Here is a 26,520-nt window from a genome sequence, read left to right on the forward strand (position 1 = left end):
TAGAGCAGAGGAGTGGAGGGTTATTGAGGTGCACATGGATGGATGGATGGATGGATGGAAGGAATAAATCTTACCTGTCTGATCCATTCCAGACACACTCAAACTTGTCAAAGATGCAGTCATTCTCATACAGAGAACAAAGTTTGCCACGTAAATAGTCGTGAACCTGAAACACAAATAAAACAGGAATGTCTAAAGTATGGATGGGCGTTTGGAAGTAACCTGCTAACTCGATTATCTCTAGCGTTAACAATTAATTAATCGATTAATCGCTATGTTTTCATACATTCACCAGTATGTTTAAAACATGCATACATGGGCAAAATAAATTATATTTATATACAGTACCATGCAAAAGCCTGTTTTAACAAAGGATGCTTTTATTTTGAAAGGACAAAAGGTTAGTTTTCACGTGATATGCATATGTGTTTTATTTTTAAATACGTTTTGGATAAAATCAAATCTAGTATGTCATGCCAGTAAGGTTTGATACAGTAAGCTAGTTTTGCTCAAATGAATACTCTTGTATTCCTCTGTGTTTTATAATGTTATTGCAACTGTCAGTTTGCAAACTGTAGCTTTATCCAACTTAATTCTCAGCTCACTGGCTTATTCACGTACAGCCACAGAACTGAACGCTCGGCCGTGTTTCAGTTCAGTCAGTACTGATACGCAGTATAAAATTTAAATAAAAAAATACACAGATCAATTAAAAATTCCATGTGATCGATCAAATTCTTAATGACCATTAATCGATCATCAATTAATTGTTGCCATCTCTAGTCTAAAGTAGTTGGTGGATTATGATCACACTTTTCCAACACCTAAAGTTAACCACATTGCCTTTCATAAGCTGCACTGCCATATGCTCTAGTTTCAGTAATCCCTCCAGACCTGGTGACCAGCGCTAAGATGCTAGGTAGCAGGTGGAGGCGGAGCTGGAATTGGACAGAGAATCCCTTGAGCCCAGCTGATGGCCGTATCAATCATGACTTGCCCTAAAATGGCTTCCCCTGATCAGGCAGTGTGGATCTGACCCCAGTGACCACTCAGTGGGAGGTTTTGCCCTTCAGGTTGCATCAGCACTGCCACTATCTGTCTTTTTAGGGACAGTTGGCTCAATATGACCTCCCAGGGTTATCGTAGACGATGACACGGTTACAGATCGGCAGGGCGACAGTGAAACAGGATTATGTTGAGTGATTAGTCTGAAATCAATAAGTTTTGATTGGATGTCGACCTAACTGGTATTTAGGATTATCTTCAGAGCCTTCAAACTGTCTGACAGACACATAAAAGCAAGACGAAAGCTCACCTGGTACGTCTCCAGTGGTTTGTTCTCCATTTGAAGGTCCCACACCTTGACAGTGAGGTAGTCCCTTGTCATCAGGTAGCGCCCGTTGTGGCTGAACTTGACGTCGGAGATGGATGAGATGATTTCAGAGAAAAAGGAGCGAGTGGAGGGATCCTCTGGCTCTTCAAAGTCTATGAGATAAAAAACAAAAAGCAGTCATCTTCTGACAGAGAAAACACATTTTTCACCGTAGGAGGTCGCTGCTTAAAAGAGATGTTTTTTCCACCCGCAAGTCTTTTAATCATTCGCAGCGAGAGAAGCAGATTTTGTTTGGGTGGTGGGGGCCGTCATTAGCGAACAATAACAGCCACAACAATGCCTGGATGCGGGGTGTGCTGCAGCAGCTGCATCTCTTCACGGTATTATTTCCCTGTGTGTTTAGGGAGAGAGTCGTGGGTCAGCATGCTGGGTAAATATTGGTTATGATTCATATTGATTCTGGCAGCTGCTGATCTGTGTGCAGGCCAGCACACTGGGGATAAGAGCCAGGCATTCCATCGTTAGCTGTCAAGTTATTGTTCCTCCTCCTCTTTTCCTCCCACCCTCCCCTCCCCTCTCTGCTCTCCATCTCTCCAAAAATCCCCCCACCCACCCTCCTCAGCCGAGGCCTGGAGAATAGCTCTGTGATGTGTCAATGGGGAGTCTAACAAGGGATGCGGCGTGAGAGATGAAAAAATGGGGGGATGAGGAAGGGATAAGAAAAACAAATCAATGTCAAAGTGCTGCGCCCATTTGGGCCCCGCTGGATTTGTGTGTGAGTGTTCGTGTATAAGTGTGTGTGTGCAATATGTGCATGTTTATATGCATGTGTGTGTGTCCCTGCCCTCCCTCCCGTCCCACTCCAGGGGTGTATAATAGGGTCTCTGGGGAGTCGGAGTGGGGCTTTTTGGTCCCCCTTGCTCTGTCCTGGGGCTTTGGCAATCCCTCCTATCCCTCCATCCATCCATCCATCCATTCTCAGTGTAACACTGACTGATAGCAGCAGCCTCCCAGATTTACAGGTATGGGAGGAAAAATATTGTTGTGTGTGTTTTTTTGTGTGTTTTTTTATGTAGGAGGTTCAGCAAGTTTTGTGTGTGTGTGAAGGGAAGGAGGAGCCGTGTGTGTATGCGTGGGAGGGAGGGCATTATTCATCGCTCAGAGCCATACAGCGTTCATGCAGTGAGACAGTGGGTCGGCATCAACAGACCTGTCCCGAGGCTAACGAGTGCACCTGCCCGCTTTGTGAGCATGTGTGTGCAAATGTGTGTGTGCTCACTGCAAGCACCTGTCAAGTAAAGGCACGTACATGTCAATATAACACAGCTGTGAATACCACATCTAAAGTTTACACCTAAATCCAAGCATCTTGTATTCCCTGTTTGCTTATTTTTGCCCTAAAATTAACGCTCATGTGATATTCAACAGTGCACGGTCCAGTGCATGCATCAATATGTCTGAAGAAATGACTGACATTATCGAACAACAAGGTGTGTGTCCATGGAGGGGTAATGCGATTGCTCTTAAGCCATTGATTTTGCAGCGAAAATGTCAATGTATTCATTATTCATTTGACCAAAGAGTTTGCATGTGATGTTAAGCTTTGGAGAAGGCCATTCATTGTTTGAAACACACAGCGAGCGAGAATTATTGATGGGTTATCAATCCTGGCATATTGAGCAGGGGGGAGGCTGCGTGTCACAGCCACACTAAAGGTGGAGCTGGAGCAGAAAAAATGACTATGAATTTGCAACCGTGGTGCTTCCATAATGTATGCAAATATATCTTCTCGTTTCATCATTTTGATGCTGTTATTTAGTCACAAATTAAGATGAAGCTGCAGCACTCGCTTTCTGTTTCCACCCTCCTTTTTTACTTTGAAGCTCATCATACTTATAACTCTACTTCTCAGTTTCATTCACAACACTGAGGTCATGTTCTGGGTGTTGTTTTTGGGAATTTGGGGGTTTGATGGCCGATAAAAGGAGTTATCGTTCTATAATAAAACTAAAATTACACATAGTGGCTTTCGTAAGACTGGCTGTAATAGTTTTTAGACTCAATTTCTTAATTTGACAGTTTAAAGTGAAAAATTTGATCAGTTACAGCAAAGGGAATCAGACTTTTAGTTAAATTTAAAACAATGCAACTATTTATCCTTGCAAGGGCAACTGGATGCATCCCATGATAGAAAATCTATAAAGTCAACTGTTGGCTCTTCACTCTTTTATCATTTTTTCCCACGATACTCTCACGCTGATACTCACATTTGCAGTGTTTGTCACAGAGCGCGGCCTCTCTCATGTCACAGAGGCGTATTGATCCCTTGCTGCTGCTGTAGGCGAAGGTGTTACACTGCTGGGGGTGAAACTCTGCTGAGGTGATCACCTCCGTCAGCTCCTCCATGTTGGCTGGCTTGATGTCCACAATGTCTGAGAGACAGGCGCTAAGGAACAAAGTCTGTATCTGTTTGGAATTTAGGTCTGAAAAAATGACACATTTTAAACAGGTTTGAGTGAGGGTGTGACTAAATTATTAAATTGAATTAAACTGTCATACTACTAGACCAATCACCCTTATATTAGTCTTGCACATTTATGACTGTCCTAAAGCACCTCTCATGGTTACGGTGATTCATCATTTTTGATAAATTTGTTTTATTGATTGTTTTATGACTAATTAACTGCTGAGTCGTCACTCCGCTTAGCCGACCCCTTACTCCTCCGGTCAGTAGGGATCACTACTGATCACAAAACTGCTTCAGTTGCATAGCATTTCCAGTGATCTGCTAAGCTAAAAACAGGTCAAACCTAGTCAGCTGAAATCCACATTTTGGCTTGTGCAGTATGTGTGCAATGAGGTGCGACATGATCATTTTCATTTTAGCGATCTGCGGGGTTGACCTCAGGGTCACATTTGTGTTTGTTCATATTACTTGCCTAATGGCGACTAATGTAAACAAGTCTGCCATTAAAATATCCACTGCTTCGTGGGAAACCCAGATATGTCGTAAAAACAAATGCCATCATGTCTGGATTAATAATATCATTCGGGTGTGCACACAGCTCAGTGAATTTCATCAGCTTCTCCAGGAGCGCTGTATGTAGTGTCTGAATGACTGCTGGTACAGCCCTAATACATCAGTATGTACTCAAAATACTGCTTTTGGCGTGACATATTTGCAATAAATGGCTCAAAAGTATGCTGAAATAACTACAACATGTTGATGTGTAAAAAGTCTTAAGTCATGCTTTGTCAGGTTTGCCTGAAAGACGACAAGCAAACAACTTTTAACTCTACTGAGTGCACTTTTTTAGGTTTTACATGATATGCAAACAATGAAAGCTTCTAAACAGAGAAAAGACCGATTAGAGGATACTGAAGCTGCGATCGGTGATCTCCAAGTTCCACAGGTTCACCCTGAGGTCGTCAGTGGAGATGTACGTCTGAAGGTCGGAGTTGACAGAGATGGAGTTGATGTGGTAGGTGTGTGCATTGCTGAATACACGCCTGGCTGTAGCCTCAACCATCAAGTCCATAGGCTGCAGCACCGGCACCTATTGATGGAGACAGATAGGGGAAAGAATAGATGTAAAAACACAGAAAATATGCAAGAAATTCATCTTGGAAGCTTCGATGTGTTCTGTAACACTAGGGATGCACAATATTGGATTTTTTTGCCGATATCCGATATGCCGATTTTTTACAACTCATTTAGCCGATTACCAATACCGATATTTTTTCCCGCACAACTAATACCCACAATCAGGGCAAATTTGGCCAATTTCCCAATTGACATAATAAGTAAACATAACCTGTGTTCACTGGGAACATGTGAAAAGTGCAACTGTACAGCAATTAAACCCAAATTGAATAAAAAAAACTACATGTACCTTACAGACTGCTGCTTAAATTCAAATTTAACTTCAAACAGGAGCCCAATATGTGACGACTCAGTCTGCACTATGCAAACAAAATCACAAAAAGTACTAAAAATATAAGCAGCTTCAGTCCCTAATCAGAACATAAATAAATAGGTGGGCTCAGTCTACACTGCACAATTCTATGAGCTACAAACAAGGTGCAACAGAGAGGTGATGTGCACCCCATTATTTAATCAGTTTTTTATATTGCCGGATATCGGCGTGTTGGCCAATGTCCGATAGTTCATTGTCAAGCCAATATCGGCCGATACCGATAACGTGCCGATAATATCGTGAATCCCTATGTAACACTGCTTCAGTATTTTATGCACTGTGATGCTGGTTTCTTCGAGGCCTTATTATATATTTGTGTGTGTGTGTGTGTGTGTGTGTGTGTGAATGCTCCTGCACGTGGTTGCTTGTGTGCATGAATTTGTGTGTGTTAAGCACAACCAGATGACTCCAGGGATTCAGATGACATTTACTCCACAAATCTTAATGAAACAGAGACAGTGACTGCAGGGCTCAGGGACTGTTTGATGAGCTGGTTCAATCAGACCGCGAATATCTGTTTGCTACATGGCTACTCGGAGATCACGCCTCTCCGTCTCTCCCACCCTCTTTCTCTACCTCTCTCTCTCATGTAAGTGCTAAAGAAGTCACCCCTGTTCTCTTGTTTGTGTGTAAAGCGAGAAAATAGAGAAAGCGAAGGAGGTGGAAAGAGAGATGGCCCGAGGGCATCGCAAGGCCCTGCTAAGGAATGATAACTGAACTCTGCAGAATTAAGACAAGCTCTCTCTCTCATACACAGCTACACACACACACACACACACACACACACACACACACACACACACACACATACACACACACAGTGCTGCTTGGGCTTCAAAGACACCCAGCACCAGTCTGCATGCAGCCCCCCGTTGGCCAGATAAAACCCAGACAAAGAGAGAAGGGAGGGGAGTGAGAGAGGAGAACAAATCGACTGCTTCTTCCCTTTTTCTCTCGTCCGTTGCTGGCACTGACAGAGAGACATGGCAGCCCAGCAGGCTGCTGTATCTCCATGGGTGTCACTTCATTTCCATGTCTTTCACTGGCCGTCCAGAGAGACAAGGAGCGTATTAACCCATAACCCCCAACACTGACAGTTACACTGTTCAGCTTTGCTCCCGGACCTTCAAAATGACATCATACATTATCTTCCTTATAGTGTGTAAAACAGAGTGGGGTGAAGAGATGACTGTATACTCATGTAGTTCATAAAATATGTCGGTATGCTTTGAAAAGAGGATATGAACGGGAAGCACTCCAAAATATAAGAAAAAATAATCACACAGAGGAAGGAAATATTAAAAAAAGCCATTATTGTAGTGGCTAAATCAAACACTTAAGGCTTTTAAAAAATATATATTTCTTCCCTGTTTATCATTACAGAAGATTTTAAATTGGTTTCTGCTTTGAAAGGTATAATCTATTCCCAACATAACATTTTTAAGCAGTTTCTTCTTTAAAAGCAGCAAGTTGCAATTAGATAAAAACGGCAGAATATGTGTTTTAATGAGATACTGAATCATAGACTGTACATGATGCAATAAACTATTTTTTGTGGCTATATTTTGGAATTATTTTCTAAGCTCTTCCCATTCCTCCTGTGATTTCTACCCCATGTGCAGATTTCACAGCCTCTAAACAGGATTGCCACAGTCCCGGCCTGTCCTCCAGGTTGCTATGATCCCCTGGCCAGCCAGACAAAGAGGGACAGACACGCTGAACACAGCACTAATCTACTGTGGCAGACACACACACACACATTCATACACGTACACACACACTGTCCTATGTGCCTGCTTGCTTTGTGTGAAAATTAAAGAGGTAGTGGAGTGATAAGAATGAGAGAGAGAAGGAGGGGTGGAGGGGTTGGAGAGACAGAGAGGATGATCCCTTCATGGTCTTCACCTCAGTGCACATATCGATCACTCATTCTCACTTTCTTCAGCTTGTGTAAGTTTGAAATTGTCTAATGATTGTGTGTTGCTAGTGTCAGAGTGCCATTTATGAGTATTGAAAGTGAGCATATATTATAGGAAATACTGTGTGACTGTGACAGATGCAGTACAGACATGCTAAATAGTTTAGGTAGGATTAAAGGCTATCATAGTACAATGACTGAATGCTGCATTTTGATTTAATGAGCTTAACTAGGCTGTACTGGGGGAGCAAAGGGTAGGGAAATTTCCAGAAATTTTGGAATATTAAAAAGGACCTTTAAATATTGAACCTATTTGAGGGGAAAGTATGCAAATAAATTGCTTAAATATGACCTATAATAATATATGTCCGACCGCTTAGGAACTGAGTTGGAAATTACATTAATACATGGCGAAAATCAACATATGGATTTCATCAAATAATCATCTACTCATATTCTCAATAGCTTTAATGGATACCTTGACCCAGAAAATGTATATTTTGACATTGCTTGGAAGATATATTGGGTCTCATAGATTTTTTATGGCTGCCATCTCCGATCCGCAATCTTGATGAAGTGACCCACAAAAAATTGAAACCTATGGTGATAGAGAGCATGTGGAAAAAATGTGGTGCTTTTGTCCAGCCTGTCCCCTTTAGTTAGCTTAGCCGCCTGATTTAAATGGTTTGTTTAATCAATACAAAGATATGTGTTAGAATTACACTCACAAATTAATGACTGCATTTTGATGATGTAAAATGTTTATTTGGGAGCTTTATGCTAGTTCACACTGCACATCTTTAGGCCAGATTTTCAACAGTTTTTGGAGGTAATCGGCGCTATAAATACAATAGTTCATAGGCTAGAGGTTAGGAATCAGGCTTTTAACCAGTTTGAATCCCAGGAGTGATAGGTCATGGGCTGAAGTGCCCTTGAGCGAGGCACCCAACCCCCCCACATAGCTCCCTGGGTGCATAAATGTGCTGCCCGCTGCTTCTAAGCATGGTGTGTTCACTGGTGTGTAAAAGAATGGGGTAAATGCTGAGGTTGAATTTCCCCGTTGTGGGACTAATTTTGTGAACATAAACAAGCATGACTGTAAGAAAAGTTTCATGGATTGCTTGAACAAAAATCCTGTCTTTTGCATGGTATTAGTCATTTCTTGTGACACTTGTTTTTTCGCGACAAAACGCAGTTCAGAGTTTAGAGAACAGACAAACTCATCTGAGATTCCTTCTAGTGAAAGATCATGTGGTGTGAAAACAATGACTTCAAGACTCCTGATTACAAGACAACAAGTTGTGTAGTGTGAAAAATGCAGTGGCCTGATGTCTTTGGAAGTCGTGTAGTGTGAAATAAGCATTGCAGGTACTGATGGGTGGAATTTGCTACCTTTGGTGTGGCGAGGCTTGCTGTTTCTCTGTTTTAAGTCGTAATGCAAAGCTAGGCTATCTGGCTGTTGGCTCTAGTTGGCCCTCAAGAGGCCATCAAGTTTGAAATGTTTTTTGTTTAATCTGGATTTTTTTAGATCGTAACCTGCTATTTATTTGACCCAAAAACTGTTTACCTGGCTGGTGTCGGACATGATAGTTTTGTGCGACCCCCTCCTTACCCGTAGTGTGGTGATGGTCGACGGGTCTCTGATCCGTCCATCTTCATCCTTTAGGTTGTAGCCCTCTGGACGCTTGTCTCTCTCGCTGATTTTCCACAGCTTCACCGTCTTGTCTGGGATGGATACATCACACAAACACACACAGATACACGCACATTACAGTTAGATCGTAGCTCCCTACAGTGAATCTCAGATACAAGATGGATGCAGGGGGTTGGGCAGCCAATCTGGCATGTAGCTGGGCAGGAGCCAGCGAGATGATGAATGGCGGCTCCCGTGTACGTTCTGATGTCACTGATATCAATCTACATGTTGACTACATTTCCCGGCTGAAGTATACGCTCCCCCTGCCGAAAAAGCCATCTGGGCACTTTTCAATTTCTGCATCACACAAACACCAGTTACATGTTATCTTCTCTGTCTGAGGGGGGATGGCGGCAGCAGTCAGGTTGTTGCCTTTTTTTTCTTTTCTTTTAATTTCCGCTGTGAATATTGGTGTCAGAGCAGTGAGGCCATCGCCACAGGACCCTCCACCATCTGCTCCAGCCACCGCTAGCTCTTCTGTAGCAGCCATGCATGAAGCCCACAATCTGCAAGACGTCTCTCCTGATGTGTGTGTGTCTGTTTGAGCCGGGCGTGCATGTAGAGTGTGTGGTGGTGGCACATGCTTTGATATGTGTGTGTGTGTGTGTGTGTGTGTGTGTGTGTTACTGCTGTGGCAGCCATGCATGAAGTTCCCAATCTGAAACGCTTCTGCTGGTGGCACTTGCTCAGCCAAGCGAAACACCAATACATTCACACAAACAGTGAAGACATTTTCATGTGATATTAATAACATCTCCTCTTACATCAGCTGTATATCTGACCATTCTGCAAAGTGAGGAATGAATCATGCCTTTAGCTGACACTGTTATTGAGTAACAACAACACTCTGCCCACATTTAAACACATTCTCATGACAGATTCATGGTTTCTTTGACCATTTGGCCGCTTGCGTCCCTCCTACAGAACCGTGGCCGCCTTAACTGAATGACTGACCGTTGGTGGAGAGCAGGAAGTAGGCGGCGTTCTGCTGAGGAAGCCATTTGATCTTGTTGATCTTCTCCTCAATCTCCAAACTCTTCAGGTAGTCAAACTCTGGCTCATGGCTCTGGAATGTGCTGTAAACATTGTACTCCCCTCTGCGCTGGGGCTGACTCTTACTCTGCAGGGAGAGAAACATAGTGAGAGACTGACCTGTTTGCTGTTGACTCCACAACATTCCCACACATTTGTTATATAGAGTATAATTCATAAACAGTTGAGAGAAACACATGGCTGGTGTAAGTGTACATTCCAGTCTCCTTAAAATTCCCCCTTAGTAGCTTAAAAATATGTAAATAATTCTGCAAAGGGAGACTTTAATTCCATGACTTTCCATCTCGAGTCATTACTACTTTTGTTTTTCACCATGTACCTGCAAAAGTAATGACGTTCTGATAAGCTTCTGTTTGCTTCTAGTCTAATTAACTCGGTCTGTTGTTTTCAGATTGGTTTGTCTGTCTGATCATGGCAAACTTCGCCAAACATCAGCCTGTAAGAGTATTAGCATGCTGATGTTAGCATTTAGCTCAAAGCACGACTGTGTACTTTGTACAGACCCACACAGCCACTAGCATGGCTATTCTTAGTCTTGTTTTCTACACTGTCCAACAAGATTACACACATATACTGTGTACTTGTGTTCTAGCCCTTTATAGCAGCTACAGTGTATGGATCATTTACACTGAATGAACATTCATTGATTGGCTGCTCCGTTACATGGAATGTGAAATTCTAGATGTACAGTACACCATGTGCATTTCTCTGTAATTCAGCATTAAGTGTTTGGTATCATTGGAAACCTTGGTATGATATCTGGAAGTCAGAAGACATCTTGGTGGCTTTAAAGGTTCGGTTCATTCGATTGAGCAGTTCACACCAAAATCAAAAATTGTTCCTCTTACCTGTAGTTCTATTTATACATCTAGATTGTTTTGGCTTGAGGTGCTGAGTGTTGGACATATTGCCCATAAAGATACCTGCCTTCTTTTGAATATAATGGAACTAGATGGAAGCTACTCATCCTGTGATGCTCAACATCAATATCTCTTCCCAGAAATCACGACACAGTTATCAGGATAATGTGCATACCTTGTCGTGAGCAGTCTAAACTATTTTCTTTCTACCAAATTACACCCACTAAGCGCATCATCGGCCAGAAGGAAGCCAGGCATCTACCCATGGATGCTTGTGCTTGTGGCAACACGAGATGTAAACATTAATGGTGTTGTTCCTGAGCTATAACATTAGCTAGCTCAATTAGCTCAACCAACAGCCAGTGGTGCTGGGTGAGCAGTGTCGTCAAGCTATTAACTGATCTGCAAATGCTACTTTTGTTGGACTATGCCTTATTCTGTACAGTGTTATGGTTGGTGGGTGTAATTTGGTATAAAGAAAATAGTTCCTACATTAAACTACTCATACTCAAACAATCTACAGTCATGGAAAAACTATTAGACCATTCTTGTTTTCTTCAATTTCTTGTTCATTTTAATGCCTGCTACAACCAAAGGTACATTTGTTGATAATGATAACAACAAAAATAGCTCATAAGAGTTTAATTTAAGAGCTAATATCTAGCCATTTTCCATGGTTTTCTTGAAAATAACCAAAATCTTTATAAAGAAAACCATGAAAAATGGCTGGATATCAGCTCTTAAATTAAACTCTAATCGGCTATTTTTGTTGTTATTATTATATTTGTCCAAACAAATGTACCTTTAGTTGTACCAGGCATTAAAATGAACAAGAAATTGAAGAAAAGGGTGGTCTAATCATTTTTTCCATGACTGTAGATTGATAAATAGCACTACAGGTAAAATACAAAATGTGTTTTTGATGTTGCTGTGAACTTACATTAAACAAGCTTTTTCATGTAACATCAGTTCATAATGTTGGCCCCATCAAAGCTTCTTACCAGTCAAATAGATTTTTGTTTGTGCTTTTATGTTTACTGCCAGATTTCCAGCTAACAATCCTTTTTAAATATACCTTTTTTAGTAGCTTGTTATGTAAAAGCAAACAAACCAACTTTAATGTTCCGATGCTGTCAAATCCTCTCAACAGAAGGGCAGCATAATTAGTGTTGTATTGTTGGCATTTCCTACCTCCTGCTCCCTCTGGAAGACAACCACTCTGCCTCCTTTATCCCCGGTGGCCAACAGCTCCCCCGATGAGTTAAACTCAACCGTTGAGATAATGTCAGCTGCAACACAGGAAGCAAAGAGGGGGAGGAAATGTCAGCATGGACGTACACAAAACTGTCAAGGTATCAGTCAGACAGAGAGAAAGACCTTTCCATAAGATCTGGTAGAGTGACTTCTAGAAAAAAACATGTCAGGGGAAGAGAAGAGAAGGGGAATCTCGTGATGAAACCCACAGAGGACTCTCTGGCACAGATACCCTAGTTTAGTGAAATATGGGTTAGGAGGAGCCATTGAATGAGTCACTGCATGATATCAACTAATTCAGCCCCTTGTCTGACTGAAGTGAGCCAATCTGTGTCATTTAATTGCACTCCTGCTTTTTTTAAAGTGCGCTGCTGCTACACTAATAACGCCATTCACCTCTCTCCTCCCGGCTGTGAGACCCCGTGCTGCTCACTGACTCCCCTGATCCTTCATTAAAAACCATAATAAACCCTAAATTTCTCACTTTTGCAGCTGATATATGTCTATTCATGTGTAGCACACTTTTGAACTTTCAATCTATGCAACAGGATAACAAAAAATACCAGTTATACGATACATTTGCTCCATTTATACTCCATTACCAACATTTCTCAGTGTCTCCGCATAGCTACAGTTTCTACAAAAGTAAATAACAGACACCTACCCTTAAGGTAGCTTTTCCTCTCCTCCTCAAAGACATACATCTGCCTGGATTTAGGAGAGGCTAATGGTGACTGTAATTATTATACAGCCCCAGGCTAAAAAGGCATAGCATAATGTCTGTCACATACACACGCACACACACATACACACACACACACTCCACAGCAGAGGCTAGCCCTCTGTTTAACAGTGACAATAATATTAGACAGAGACAGAGAGAGAAAGCGAGCTTGTTGTTTTGTACCCCCCACGCCCTCTGTGGACCTGCTACTGGCGGAGCGCTGAACAGGAGAGGGGAATGTTGCTATGGAGACCGTTTCCATCTCTAGCGGCAGTCGAAGGGGTGTATATGTGTGTGTGCCAATAGCTCTCAGACTTAGTTGCTGATGCTAGCTGTAATTCAGCAGACAGAGAGAGTGCTGCAATAGAGTGAAAACCTGCTACTGCATCTGGGGGAGTGTGTGCAGTTTAATGCAGCACACAACTTCAGACAATAGAGTCTCTGTAGACGGGCTCATCTCTTCACATTAAGCTGCAGTGCATGGTGGGAATGACTAAGCGTCATGCATTCGATTGTATGCGTACATGGGTGTGTGTGTGTGTGTGTGTGTGTGTCCTCCCCTTGTTTCATTTAATTGTTGACGAGAAAGCAACATCCAGCGATGACAGCAGAGGGATTCTTATGGCCATTTGTTGTCAGTGACATGAGGTGTGGGTGATTATTACCATATTTGAATCTAAAAACGAATTAATCTTTCACAGACAAGACACTCTGACCTAATTACAGCCTGGGAGTACCCCACTGACACACGCTGTGGCATATACCCTCGCAAAAAAAGCGTAGTTATCTTTCTTTCTCTATCTTCCTGCATGCGTAGTGCCTCCCCGCAGCACACACACTCTCACACAATGGTGTCTTCCCCAGCACCATCAGGCCAGAGCCACTGGTGTGAATCGAATGGAATCGGCTTAGCAGTCAGCATTCTTGAATCAAAGCTTTTCTCTCTCGTTTTTTTGTCCTCAATACTTTTTTCTGCCTTCCCCCCTCTCTCTGCTCCCCTCATCATCAACCCATTAAGTCACTGAGGAGAAACAGTAATTGATGGGTGCCATTTAACGAGTTTACACACGGATACATCCTTCAATCATCTCGCTGAATGAAGAATCGTGAAAGAGGCAGCGAAGCTGAAACTGTAACGTGATGGAATTCTTCCATAAATTAGTTTTTCCTCATGCAAATGTATTCCAACATGACAGTTTATTCAACCTCAGCAACTGATGGAATTGTGTTGGAATGGCATCATACTGTGTCTTTAGATAAACTTTCATTATGGGGAACAAACTGATTAGCAGCAGAGTTGCAGGTGGGCGGGGCCAGGATTTTTCGCTTGCGCTAAATCAGATTTTTATTACGTGAGCATCAGCGGGTTCAAGGTGGACTGGAATTAGCAGCAGGCTGATCAAATGTGTACTTACACACTCTCTCTCACACACACACCCACACACACACACACACACACGGTTTCATCAGCAGACCATAACCAGATGAAGCCCATAAATCCCATGGCCAGCCAGGTCTGACACAGACAGGTCAGCGGTTCTTGATGCATCAGAGGGATGCTCGAGATAACACACATCCATCACCAGTAATAACACAGACAAGCCTGTTGGCCTGCTGCTGTGATGCGTGTGTGTCACAGCGTACATACGACTAAAATAACACAAGCTCTTATCTGTTTCTATTCACTGATCTGAACCTCAGTAAACCCCCTTCAGCATGCAATATAGAATCGGGACTCGCACCAATTGGATGGAAACATAGATATGCATTGATTTTGGAATGAAAAGCGTGCATGAGGAGCCAGAGACGCGGGGCAGGGAGCGAGGATATCGAATGTATTTATAGACGCCCGAGCATGCAACATCTATCACGCATAACAGAAAGGGCCGCTGAAAGAAAAGAGGGGGGAAGTCTGGGGAGGTAAGTAGGTCAATAAAAGATCGTACAGTGAGTCTCATCAGCACAGACTACAGCAGAGACCAAAATAGGAGCACCCTGGCTAACCTCCCCACAACATGTAATCCTGGCAGGGGTGAAAAACAAAAAACAAAGTGATCCGGTGGCAGTGGAAGGTTGTGTAAGACAGACAGATCCAAAAACGATGCGACGGCATGGAAAGCTAGTTGCGTAAGTAGTGTGCAGTAATTCCAGGTAGGGAGGGACGTGAGCAACATGGTGTCGTGTAAATGCTTTGTTAGTGTTGGATGTGGAGAGGGGAGGATTACAGCACTTGTGCTGAGCTGCCTGCGTCAAAGGATCAGGCCCGGGGATAATTCAGGTCCGTTCTTTCTTTCACTCGCCGTTCTCGTTCCTTTCTGTGACAGTCAACAATATGTATCAATCTGCATCTCTTTCAGGAACACACACACGTGCTTGTATTGCAAATTCGATTCACTCATTTCTGAGCTGAATAAGCAGCTGATAACAGCTTTACTTCACACCAGCAACAATGGAGATCAATCGAAATCTTGAATAAACCCTGCTACCTACTGGTCTGGTGCCCAGCCATATGATTAAGGGTTTATTAGGCTTTATTAGCTGCACACAAAGCAACAGAGCACAATGGAGCTCTCTTCATCTGAAGAGCATGACTCTATGTAAGATCTGGAGTGAACAAGCTAATTAACCTGGTTTCTCCAGGATCAGCCCCTTGAGAGTGAGACAGAATGTGTGTGTGTAGACTCTCCCTTTTATGCGGGTATGTATGTGTGTGTTTCTGTATCCCCACACTCGGGGGAGTTGAGGGTGAAATGGGCGAGACGTGTTACTGCTTCACTTCTCACACTTCATTAACACATCGGAGTGGCACACATCTGACTACAGACACAACACAGGACAGGACGCAACGAGAAGAAGTGTCGAAAAGCAGTGAAATCAGTGATCGATTCCTGCATGCGCTAACACGAATACCAAGAGGAATCATTTCAGATGCTTGTTATTTGGTATTCTCTTAGAAATTGAAGATGCAGGAAGGGGGATGGTGTTGAAGCGGGGGTGCATAGAATTATAATCCACCACCAAAACAAAAGCTGTCTCTCCCTCTCTATCTGTCTGCGTTGCTTTGGTGCAATCCCTTTCATCTTTTCAAGGCTGGAGTGAATCAAAGATTCGATGGCTGCTGTACAGACTGAATTTTTGTATCTACAGCGACCTTATCACCAAAACATGAAAGATTACGAGTGACGCCGACAGGACACAGGAATTTGCTATCAAAACTTACAAATTTATCCCATTATAAAGTCCGGAAAGGTCAAACACTGCTTACCCTCCGGGCTAGCGGCGTACTGAATGACTCACGTACAGTACATCTATCACCGCAGTTCCTCAAATGACCAGGAAGTCGGTTGAGGAATATGATATTTTTGTAATTGTGCTACAGTAGCAACACCACGGGTATTCTTTAATAAATTCTCATTAAATTTTCATGGAGCTGCAGACTTAATAAGAAGCTAATCAGGGGATGAAAGCAGCTGCTGAATAAGGAGTGTGACTCGCCCCAACTTCACAGCTTGCCATTAAGCGCCCGCCACCCCCACACCAACCCCCATACACACACGTAGACATTATCTTTCTTGTGCTATGTGGCGAGGCGTGGTTTCGGCTTTTTGAGTGTTTCGTGGTGAATAATGGATGGGACCTGGGGGTATGGTGGGCTAAGTCTTTTTATGCCGGGGTCCTAAAGTGTGGCCCCAGGCCGTTTGCCTTGGCACAGGCAACCATAGGCGGTGCTCTGCTCTCATCAGCGGCTGCAATAAAGGCTGCGCGCTCTCTGTTCCAGGACTGCATCAGTATTCAGCGGGCTAGAGGGGTCACATCACACACAAGCTTGTACTCGCATCAGAGACGTATAACCAGGAAGAGAGAGGGAGAAAGAGGGGGTAGGGGAGAGAAGGTGGAAGGGATTACATGTCGTACCAATAGATCTTTAGGTCATTGTTCCGGTAGCTAAATTGTAAAGGACCAGAAATCAATACCAGAGCAGACATTAGGTTAGGTCGCACCTCACAGCAAGGAAGCCATTTACATTTTTACACTTCGAATTGTGTTCTGCTGTTTGACAATTCCATCCATTATAGGAACATCCAAGGTGCAGATTATGAAAATTAACCAGGACCCATGTTGTAGGAGCGTAACAGTCCATTGACTCAACACACACTGATGTACACAGCTGCAGTGAGACACACACCATCCATTCTATCACCATTAGCAGTGTGTCATCTGCAGGCGGCAAGCAAATGCAAATTACACTGTAATGTAATTTTCTCTCATCTATAGACCACGATGACGTTTCGGGAAACTTTGCATTATGGCTGAAAAAACTTTTTTAATTTTTCTCTATGGAAATCTATGGATGACCAGCACAGCTTGACTCACATCATGCAAATAGAGCCCTAGAGCCTAACCAATATTGGTCAGTCACAAACATATTGATTATCTATCGGTGTCGGTGTATATGCTTTCTGATATGTGCACATATAATATAGAAATTGATACAAGGGGGGATTTACAAATGGTTTAATTTATTCCAGTGGTCAGAAATTGACTGATACGGAACATACAGTACCATTAAGCTTTTTGTTGATTTATTTAAAAAGGTCAGCAATTGGCCGATATTGATTATATACTATTGAAGTTTAACTATTCTCTAATTGGTTGACAATCTAATACATTTTTAAGGTTCTAAAGGTTCTAAGTACCTTTGCATGGTCATATTGGTGCACAATCGACAAAGAAAAGGTCTGTTTTCGTCCCAGCTCAAATATTTACTATATCGGCTGTCGTCTATATGTAAGTGGTAAACTTTTCCGCTCTTAACTTGGTATTGGCCTCAAAAATCGTACATCGGTCGGGCTCTAATACACACACACACACACCGGGTCAATGTAGCCGCCCACGGGCCCACTGAGGCGTGGGATTGGTGCAAACCAAAGGTCAGCGGGAGTGACATCATTAAAATGTGACATCATTAAAGTGTCCTGCTGTTGTGGGCAAGCACAGCCTGAAGGGAAATCCCAACCAGCTCCCCTCCACTCATCAGGGACCTGAGTGTGTGTGTTTGTGTGAGTGAGAGAGTGTGTGTGTGTGTGTGTGTGTGTGTGTGTGTGTGTGTGTGGTCCGAACACACCGGACCTGATGGAACATGTGCACTTTGGTGAATTTATGAGGACGGGCGATAGACGCAGACACCGGCCCGTATGATCTTTGGCTTCAGACAGGCTTCATACCACTTAGTAGACAAGGAGTGAATGGGCACACACACACACTCATTCATGGTATATGAGGTGTGACGATCAGTCATAAATTACAGCGATAAAATATAACAAAAGTAGACATTCCTTTTTTGAAAAGCGCAGATGGGCCGCAGACCAGACAGTCCTTTTGCTTTAAGGAGACACATTTTACACCCTGGGTAACTCTCGCCCACTTTCTCCTGATCAAATGGATGAAGCAGAGTGAAAGAGTGAGACAGGAAGAAGCTGGAACAGGAAGATCCCCTACTGTTTTTCATCTCAGCGCACACATCAGACAAAGATATCCATCACACCCACTCCCACCCCCACTTCACTTCTCCCGGCTCTGAACCAGTGGCTGTGTGTTTAGCAGTGACAGGGAATCATCTGTAGGAGCAGGAGCGGAGCGAATGATGATGCTCTGCCATATTTCAATGAAGAAGGAGAAAAAACACAGGCAAAACTGCAAAAATAAGACTCCCTGTCTTCTGAGCTTTGACTTTGTCTCTCCTTCAACCTGCAGTGGCACCAGTAACCTGAGCTGAGTGTGGCTCTGACCCACCCTGCAGCCACAAATACTCTCCACCAGCCCATATCTACCCCCCTCAACTCTCTAGCTCCTCTATTCTATCAAATTCCTGGAGAACATTTGAAGATTGTGGGATTTTTCTTCATTATTTCAGGTTCAAATATGTTTCTTTTTCGTCAGATTTTCTATTTTCAAACCGCATGGTAAGTGGGTGGTGAAATATGTCTGGTGTGAAAAAATTAAAGGCTGCCCCAGTGCTGTAGAGACTATTATTGAAACTGACTACACTGCAAATAAAACAGTGTTTCAAACTGAACAATAAAGACCAATAACTGTAGTTTTTCTAAATGTCTATACAGCACCTAACCATCAAGTATTTGCTAAAAAACCAGGACAATTAATGAGAAGAAAATAGCAATCCACATTAGAAGCTGATTGAAATCTTGCATTAATTTGTGGTTAAAATAGGTGTTGATGTGTAATTTCATATATTTACAGCCAATGTGTCTTTTTACAGCATGACATTATGTTTAGTCTGTTTTTAATGGGTATGATCTTTCAGTTCCCACCGGTTTTTATTATCTCACTGATATCAGCACAGCAGTTAACATCCCTATCTGATCTGCATAATAAAATAAATGTAATATGAACAGTTAATGAGGACCTATAGGTGCTGATGAGATTAATGATAGCGTTTTACCTGTAAATCAATGTTTCGTGTTGATCAATGCTCTAAGCAGCTTGTGGGGGAGCGTTGCACCTGATTGGTGGAACATAAGGGAACTATTTCCCATCAATTAGTTAACAGGCTGATCATCAAGAGGCTGATGTGTGGTCAACGAGGAGGAAACACATGTGCAGGAGCTGCATTTATAGCTGCAGGAAACAGCTTTTGTTCAAAGCTCCACTTATGAGTCAAAACTGCTTTGTGTGTGTGTGAAAGAGAGATCCATATTTCAGTGCACTGCCTCTTAAAATTAGGGCACCTGCTCTGTCTACAAAAAGTGAACACAGAATGAGAAAAATACATTTTTCCATCAATAATTCATCCTTTTATGTGCATCATGTTTACTACACAGATTCCAGACTGTGCAGGAGGTTTTATTCCAATGCAGCCCATACAGATTAAAGCCCTGATTCCCCTCAGTAAGGGTGGTCATAAAATAGCAGGTATGATGGGAAGCCACCTCATCATCTCCTTCTATTGACACCACACATTAAAGCTCCATGTTGATGACAAATGACCGGAATATTCCTTTAATACCCCTATAGCCGCTTATAGCGTGTGAGGTGATTAAATGCGCTTTAAATGGCATTTATGGGCCAAGCAGCATCACCATAAAGCCTAATATAATGCCTTTTCTTAATCACCCAGGCCATTTATTGAAGCCTACATGATATGTGCTATGATATTTGCTTAATAGCTCCTTTAATATTTCTATGCAGTGACTTATTTCTGCTGTGATTTTAGCATCCCTCTAGCTACAGCCTCAGGTTATTTTCTGTGCCGGTTAAAAAAAAAAAAAAAAAAAAAGCTCAAAAGGATTTTTTTCCAAACAGGATCTGTTTAAAATACCTTCGGTTGCATAGTTGTGGTCGCGAAGGAAGCTGTTGTTGATTTTCCGGGTGTCACTCTCCTCCTCCATTGATAAATCGGCTGGTTCGGGATCCTGAAAGCGGCAGACCTGCTCCCATCCTGCCCCGGTACAGTCAGCAGGCGGGCTGTGGGACCAGCGGGGGGCCTGTCATGGCTCCAGATCTCCGGTGTAATCAACACAATCACGATCAAATACCTGCGGATGACGATGGTGGTGTTGGTGATGTACGGGCAGGTCCTGTCCACACCTCAGGGCGCATCCAACCGTCCGCGACGCAGTGACAGTGCCGATTCCAACAGTGGTTTTAAATACCGTAATTATGATATCGCGTTAGCTCCTCATATGCGTCTCCAAAGATTATTATGTGTGCTCATTAACGCGCCTGTAAAAAAAATAATGAAAGAAATGTCTTCTTGAAGCAGCAGCAGCAGCAGCGCACTCCGTAAATCTCTTGTGGAGGATTTGAGTTTAGGCTGGCTAGATTTGCCCCCTCCCAGTGCCAGCGGGGCGGGCGGGATTATGCGTCAACAAGCTTGCTCCGATCACTTCACTATTTCCATGTCAGCCTCTCAGCTCCGCGCATCTCCACAGCGGCACCTTCCTGTATCCAAACCCTGCAGGCTCTCCTCTCCTCTCCTCTTCTCTCTCTCTCATTCATTCACCGGCGCCTGTGATCCCTGCAGCTCAGCTGACTCACTGTGTCGGATAGCGCAGAGCAGAGCTGTACGCTGTATAGTTACCCACTGTGATGCTGCTTCTGCAAAGCAGGGCCCCTCCCATGCTGCCTGGCGGCTGGCTCTTTAAAAAAAACACAACCCACAAGCAGCAAATGTGAAGCTCACTCGAACCAGCACCACCAGCAGAGGAAGAGTTCATATTCTGCTCACTCACAGCTTGTTGACCACCTACAAGGTTCGTGCGTAAATCCGACAGCTGCCTTATGTTCTGGTAGCAGGTTGCCTCTTAAGCCCGGTAGATCCTGCATCACCATGCTGCTGCAGAGGCATCTCTACGATAGTCACAGCAGATTGAGCCTACTTTCTTTCTGTGCTTCCCCTAAGAGCAGCTTATATGAAGAGGAGACAACAGAGGCTTTATAACATGTCTTAGGCCTCTAGGGAGCCCATGACATGGCACATTTCTGTCCAAACACTTGACACAGGGCGTGAAGTTCAGATTCAGAGAAATCAGGGCAGGGAGGGACACAAAGGAGAGAGAGACGAGAGGGGAGGATGAGTAGACTGGAGAGCCACAAGGAGGGACAGAAAAGAGGGCAGAAGAAAATGAAAAATCCCAGACGCTGATTAATTAGATTAGTAGGGCCGCCGTCTGCGCTTCTTTCTGGAAAGATCTCATTTCCACGCTGAGTTTTAATAACGCCACACACACAACGAGCCTTCTTCTGGTCAAATAAGCTTTGATGAGTGTGTGTGTGTCGCATCAGTGTGCTGTGTGTACTCTCAGTGCATCCCTGCCCTTATCTACTCACTTTACCCTAAATCTCTCAGGCTCCACAAAGGGACTGGGTATCTCCCCTGCACGAGCCTCAACACACACACACAGCAGCAGCAGCCATAAAGAGATTGTGGAGCCCCCTCTCCTAAATGCATTAGCGCTCTAATCCATGGGACCATTTGCACATCCAATCCTCTGCTCCTGTACTAATGGGTATCTGGCTGTGAGGGAGGCAGGCTGCGCGTTGCAGAAAAACAGGGCCTTCCTACACATACTATTTTACACCCCATCACCCTCCAACCTCCATCTCCATTGGAATACATTACAGCACGTTATCCATGCAGGGGGATAATGAAGGTTGCTGGAGCGTCTGCGAGGGGCCGTGCTTCACATGCTTCCATATTTACAGTCCTCTGCTCCCTTAATGAAATCTGCAGAGAAAGTCTGCCATCCTTGACCCTTTCAGATCTGACTGAGTGGTCAGCGGTGCTTCCCATCTCTATCAATATTTAAACAGGCTTTACAAGGACAAAAGAAACACACAGCGCTCCTCTTGAACAAAAAAAAAGACTTCGGCTAAGTTACAGCTGAGCGGCAAGACTGGAATGAAATTGAAATGGAATCAGTGAAACAATGGATTTAGTAGAATGAAGCGGCATGGATGAGAGGGTCAGGTTTGTCAGATTTTGTTGGGAGGCAAGGGGAAAATTATGAGACAGACAGATGAAGGGCAAGGGTGGCAGTGAAAGGCACGGAGATATTTGACTGTATAATGAGGGAATAAGTGGGGAATGCTGCTCGGAGCCAGGGTCTGGGATCAATGCTGCCTCTCTAATAACATCCACCATCTCCCTCCCTGCCTCCGTCCCATTCCCTCTGTATATATGCCAATCTCTTCTCCCTTTAACCCCCATCTACTTATACCCCCTGCTTTCCTCACAAGTCAAAGTGAGACCACACTGACTCTTATACAGGGTGCACACAGTGATATTCAAGCACTTTCAATGTACCTAAACCAAAAATGTCCAGAACCTCAACCCCTTTGTCATCACATCTAAATTGTTACTGGAGCCAGACAAATATATCGCCTGATATTGACATTTTTTTCTCCGATATATGCTGGTATGAAAACTTTTTACAGAATGTACAGTTCAGACAATGATGCTTGGGCAATTTACAAATGGTGCTGAGTATTTTTTACATTTTTATTTATAATTTTTTTTAAATGGTCAGCAATTGGCTAATAGTGAACATACAGTACTGGTGTTTATTTAGCTATATATTTTTGTTTTATTTATTCTTTATTTTCTCAGTTTTCTCAGTTCTTGTTATTAAATCATTTGTTTAAAAAAGCAGCCTTATTAGTCTCTCTAGAGTCATATTGGTGTAAAATCCTCATGGAAAATGTCTATTTTCATTCCAACTTATAAATTTACTATATCGGCTGCCATATAATGTATATTATGTGAACTTTTCCAAAATTATATATTCTTTAACTATATTCCTATATCGAGTGGGCTGCAAAATGTTGCAAAACATTGCAAAAAAAAAAGGAGATGGTCAACTATATGATGGGGCAGAGTGGTTCTACATCCCATATTTGATGAAAGGAGGCAACAAATAAATATGACAATGGGTTTCACTTCAAATATTAAAAGACTTTTGTTTAACATAAGTGAGGCTGTAGATGAAACACCAGACTATATTGAAAGTCAAGCTTTTTTCAAGTATAGAGTATACATGTATACTCAAATTCAGTATAGTCAAAGTAGTATATTCAAAATATATTCAAATATAAGCATATATTAGTATATTCAAATTCAAGCATATTCCTAATCTTGAAAACATCAAGCATCATCCAAACTTCCATGACTTTGTCAGAACCCTCCTTATACCAGTGGAAGGCATTTCAGGGCAACAACCCTGTCTGGACACCAGTCTAGCTCTTAATTGACGCCATACAAGTGATTCCAGGTCGATACACGCATACTCTTAGATCCTTTACTGAAAGCCTCAAGTTTCTGCACCCTATGGCTCATTTAATACTCCTTCCTCCACCTCCAGCTACATGTTCTCCTCTGCTACTTCACCTCTCTCGCTCATTACCCCCCATCTCCCACTCGGCTGGGTGAGAGACCGGTGACGGCGCGTCTCCAGCCCAGCTGCTGTGTGTCAGGCTCGCAGGAAATGCTCGGGGGGCCCGCCGGAATTGGAGAGCGTGTCCTCAATTCTCCTCGATCGTATGGACAAAGTGGGTTAAATTAGGCTCTAGGAACCCAAACATAGGGACACAATCACATGGCAATGATATTCTAGTCATGCCCAATTGCTTTCCTTGATGTGTGGTAATTGCTTGACCTGGGGATGCCGTCGTAGGGCTACAGGCGGCAAAGACGCCGTCTGCATACCAAGCAGCATCATGCACACACACGTACACATGAGTATAGATGTTTGACCACACCGCATTTATTCTCCACCTTCACTGCAATTCCCCCATAGTTCAAAATTGCAGTCAATTTTATATTGACCGCTGGATAATGTCTGGTTTAAATAGGGTAAGATATTGATTATTTCCATCCAGTTAATCCAACGAATACAAGATTAAGACGGATCGATGCAGAATCTATTTAAGAGCCATATTGTTAATCATATTTTGCAAAGGGTAAAGTAGAAAATATGGAACAACTAATGGTGCAAAACATTTTGTGCAGTAAATTGAATTGACTGGTAGACAGTGATTAGATTGGAAGCTGGTTTCCTTTTGAACAGTTAAATAATCACGTCTATAATGCCTTAAAGATTCATCAAATAGAAGCTCTGTGAAAATCAGTTCATGAAATTGTATCAATTATAACTGAACAAAAGGAAATGCCTCTAAGATTCCACACAAATAAGTTTTTTTGGAATGAAAATAATGATTTCCTCTGAATTTTAGGATAAAATCATAAATGTTCTACACCATTTTAGTATGTCAGTGCAATCTTGTTTCTGGAAAGAATGAAGAAATTAAATACATCAAAGTTTTTATGTACGAGTTTGCAGGTTTTACAGTGCCAATCTTAATCTAATAATATAATGAGATTAATTCCAATAATCGGCAATATTGATGCATATCATGATCTGTAGCATTGGTGTCTGTGTTGCTTATAAATAAACTAACCAGACAGGAATGTCTATTTTTGGCTAATGCAGTGAACTAAGTGCCAAGAAAATAAAGTTCCATCATGATGCAAAAATCATATAACACGATGATGATTCTGCAGGCCAGCTAGCTACTCTGTCAGGCTGTACTAGCACATATTGTTGCCAGGAGCTAAACGCTAATGCTAGCATCACAACATGCTCACAATATGACCATGTAAACAGACCGATGTTTAGCAGATATAATGTTCCACAAGTTAACCATCCTAGTGTTCTGACATTTACATATTAGCCAACCAATACTGTCATTACCATAGAGCCTCTAGCATGGCTGAATATTCTATATTGTATTATTGCATCTATAAGGCATTCCTGCCAGTTGATTTACAATATTACCCACAGTGGTTTAATACATTCACTCATCATCCATTATCCTTAACCGCTTATCCGAAGTCTGGTCGCGGGGTGCTGCAGCCACTCCGAGCTGATATTGGGCTAGAGGCTGGATTAATACAGGGATTAAAATTAATTGTTGCCACACATCTATATATTATCTCATGGCATATACAGCCATAACCCACATGTAAATGCACTTAGTGGTTTTAGGAACAGAGGGATGAAAGTCAGCCTTAAAGTCTGGATAAAGTCAAATCAGAGATTTGTATAAAAACAGATTTTACAATGTGTGTTCAGGATTTTTGGTATTGGCATGAAAATTTTGAGAGGGACAGAGAGCCAGTGTGACAGCACAAGTTGGATATCACATATCATATTTCAGTGCCTTCAGCGGACACGCCCCCATCGTTTCAGAGCAGATTACTGCTCATTTTTTAACTACTTTAAAACCTATTTTTTTCCTCTTGCCGATTTTTTTTTCCGATTCAAATTTGTCTGGGTGTTTGATAACACATTTTTCAGTGGTGCGGAAAACTCAGATCACATATATATTCTTGCTTTACCTGGACTATAAGCTTATGTTTATGCTCCCTTTATGTATGAAAATTGAGCTTAAGCAATGCATCCAGCAGAGGGCAGCTCAGAGTCAAACGTTTCTGACCACAACAAACATGGCGATAGTGGAGGAGTTAGCAATAATGTACAACTTAAGAATGAGACAAAAGCAGAGGCAGTGTAGTGCGGTGATCTCGGTGAGAACGGACAATTATTTGATATTTAAAATGTTATTATTGTGTCTTTAACTATTCCCCCTGCCGCCCTAATGATTCCTGGTGGTATTGCTCTGTTTTCAGTATCAGTAAGCTTTCAGAAAACATGCACAATTACGGAAGAAATGATGGTCAGAAGGGTCCATACATATTCATATTTAACACTGAATGTAAGAACCATAGCCATGTAGGTGTATTATTTGGGCCAAGGCTGGCAGCAGGTTATTTAAGTTTGTGGCATTTGCGGCAGGTGTTGCTAACATAAGTGGCAAACAGTTCTGTTAATTGGTTTAAACCTAAAGATTAAACTTATTGGAAGGGATGGACAGCATTGCTGGTGAGAAAATAAACAAATCCATGTTACAAAGTATTGCAATGACCATATTGTTTGACTGAGCACAGGTGTAAAAGCTAAATAAGCAGCCAGTGGCAGCTAAAATAGAGCTAATCGTCACTACACTGAGCATTGTTGTCTTTGTTTCCAGGTTTATTGTATAGTCACTAAATGTCTTAGTAAGACATGACATATATTATTATTTTAGGAATCATAAATGCCATAATCTGACATGTAAATGTTGTAATGCT

General features: G+C 42.5%; 1 protein-coding gene across 3 annotated transcripts in view; it reads right to left on the minus strand.

Moving 5' to 3' along the window:
* The window catches only part of ppp2r2ba (protein phosphatase 2, regulatory subunit B, beta a), a 54,307-nt gene that overhangs the window by 4,245 nt on the left and 23,542 nt on the right, over positions 1–26,520 (minus strand). The window contains exons 1-8 of one of the 3 annotated variants that reach the window (XM_059346134.1): positions 20,152–20,749; positions 12,029–12,126; positions 9,879–10,044; positions 8,841–8,953; positions 4,713–4,890; positions 3,601–3,765; positions 1,316–1,485; positions 75–166 (exon numbers count right to left, since the gene is read on the minus strand). In XM_059346134.1, coding sequence (XP_059202117.1) covers positions 75–166; positions 1,316–1,485; positions 3,601–3,765; positions 4,713–4,890; positions 8,841–8,953; positions 9,879–10,044; positions 12,029–12,126; positions 20,152–20,221 — 1,052 coding nt within the window. In that variant the 5' untranslated portion in view covers positions 20,222–20,749. Of the gene's footprint in view, positions 1–74; positions 167–1,315; positions 1,486–3,600; positions 3,766–4,712; positions 4,891–8,840; positions 8,954–9,878; positions 10,045–12,028; positions 12,127–12,755; positions 12,887–20,151; positions 20,750–26,520 lie in introns of those variants that run through there. The other 2 variants (XM_059346135.1, XM_059346133.1) reach the window with 2 other exon arrangements.

The sequence above is a fragment of the Centropristis striata genome, chromosome 12, assembly GCF_030273125.1.
Source record: "Centropristis striata isolate RG_2023a ecotype Rhode Island chromosome 12, C.striata_1.0, whole genome shotgun sequence".
Taxonomy (NCBI): domain Eukaryota; kingdom Metazoa; phylum Chordata; class Actinopteri; order Perciformes; family Serranidae; genus Centropristis; species Centropristis striata.